At 35.5% G+C, this 1528-nt stretch overlaps 1 protein-coding gene across 1 annotated transcript; it reads right to left on the minus strand.

Moving 5' to 3' along the window:
* Window positions 1-377: 377 nt before the first annotated feature.
* Tsp_12708 (conserved hypothetical protein) lies at window positions 378-1302 on the minus strand (the record flags this gene model as incomplete). Its single annotated transcript, XM_003366867.1, has 2 exons — window positions 378-558; window positions 1166-1302. Coding segments are annotated over 2 exons (318 nt in total), but the record flags the coding sequence as incomplete, so codon positions are not given.
* Between the last annotated feature and the right edge of the window lie 226 nt (window positions 1303-1528).

Genomic DNA, 1528 nt, shown 5'->3' on the forward strand with positions numbered 1-1528 from the left:
TATATAACTAAGCAGATACGAAACCACAATCGTATGTCGTTTCCATTAGATTATAAAATGCTAAATTTTTATTCACAGATAACATAGACATCAGAATTCAGCATCACTTCACTACTGACCTCAGATTATGTTACCAAGTTTTCACCTGGGTATCGCTTAACTTCACCTGCTAGTCAAGGTCCAACCTATATTGAACAGATAAATATTTGTGTAGTTAGAAGGAGTGTTCCAAAGAAATCAGTCGTTCATCGGGGAAATAGGTTATGGGTTGGAGAGATTTTGTGGAGTGGAATGAAGAAGTTTGCATTGGTCTCAATGATGGTTCGGAGCCAGAGTAGATTGAAATGAAACATGACATACCATAAATGTTCACGAATTCAATAGGATAAATCAGTCTCGCAAACACGCAGTTTAATGAATTCCGAAGATGAGAGATCGTCTATATCTTCTGAAGGTGTTAACCTGGCTGCGTCGTCGAAAACTGCAGCCGCAGCAGATTCACAGTTCAAAATATCTGATATCAAAAATGACTTTGTTGTCATCGTGAGCGGTTTTGCACTGAACAAACAGACAGAAAGAAATGCAACCACTATTGGTGAGCTTCACTTTATGAATAACTGAACAGCTATCGTTGCAACGGCTGTCACTTAGAAACGGCAACGCTGATTGGCTAGTGGAAGCGCAAACGCCTCCTAGTGAGCGATATGAAAAAGCATCGCGTCCTCACCTATAGTGATATTTATCTTAACAGGTCATCAAGATTTCACGACGATTAAAGTAATTATCTCAGTTATTAGTGTTTTCTGAGAGTGTGGAAAAGTTTTTCTCTGGATCATTTTACTTCTTCTTCTTCATATGAATAGTTTACTACAGTTGTTCAAGCGTATCAACAATTTCCAACAACAAACAGCTTTGATTTTAATTCTGTGCAATGTTTGAGATTTACATATTCAACAGTTTACTTTGCTAGCTATCTTTTGTGATCTATGGTGGGTCTTTTTTGCTGAAAATGCTCATGTCGCCTTTCTACAGTAATTGCAATTAACATAAAATAGTCACACTATAAAATGCTAACATTTGATTTCCGACATTTTTTGTTGTTAAGTGCTATTCACGTTTTGTTCATCCGGCATGATCAGAGAACAATTTACCTGGTGAAATTCACATGTTCAAAATTTGCTTTATCAAAGGGCGTAACTGTGGAAATCCTGCACAAAATGAGTGATTGACTCGGAATGAGTGATTGTAAATTTCCATTTCTAGTGTTGAATAAAAAAGTTTATGCTTTTTCTGGCGGAAGTGCTGAAATAATAAATTTATTTACAACAATCTTATTATATGGAACATTTAGTTTATCAAGTTGAAACAATTCACAAATCAAAAACGTTTTTAAGATTGTCCGATTTAATAAGAAGTCTGTAAGAGTAAGAGAAATATTAGCAGGTATAAGTATTGATTCAATGGGGCTGAAATGCTTGTTGTTTTTAATTTCCCATCTTGTGCCCGACAGTATGTAGGTAATAATAAT

The sequence above is a fragment of the Trichinella spiralis genome (assembly GCF_000181795.1).
Source record: "Trichinella spiralis strain ISS 195 chromosome Unknown Scfld5262, whole genome shotgun sequence".
Classification (NCBI taxonomy): Eukaryota; Metazoa; Nematoda; class Enoplea; order Trichinellida; family Trichinellidae; genus Trichinella; species Trichinella spiralis.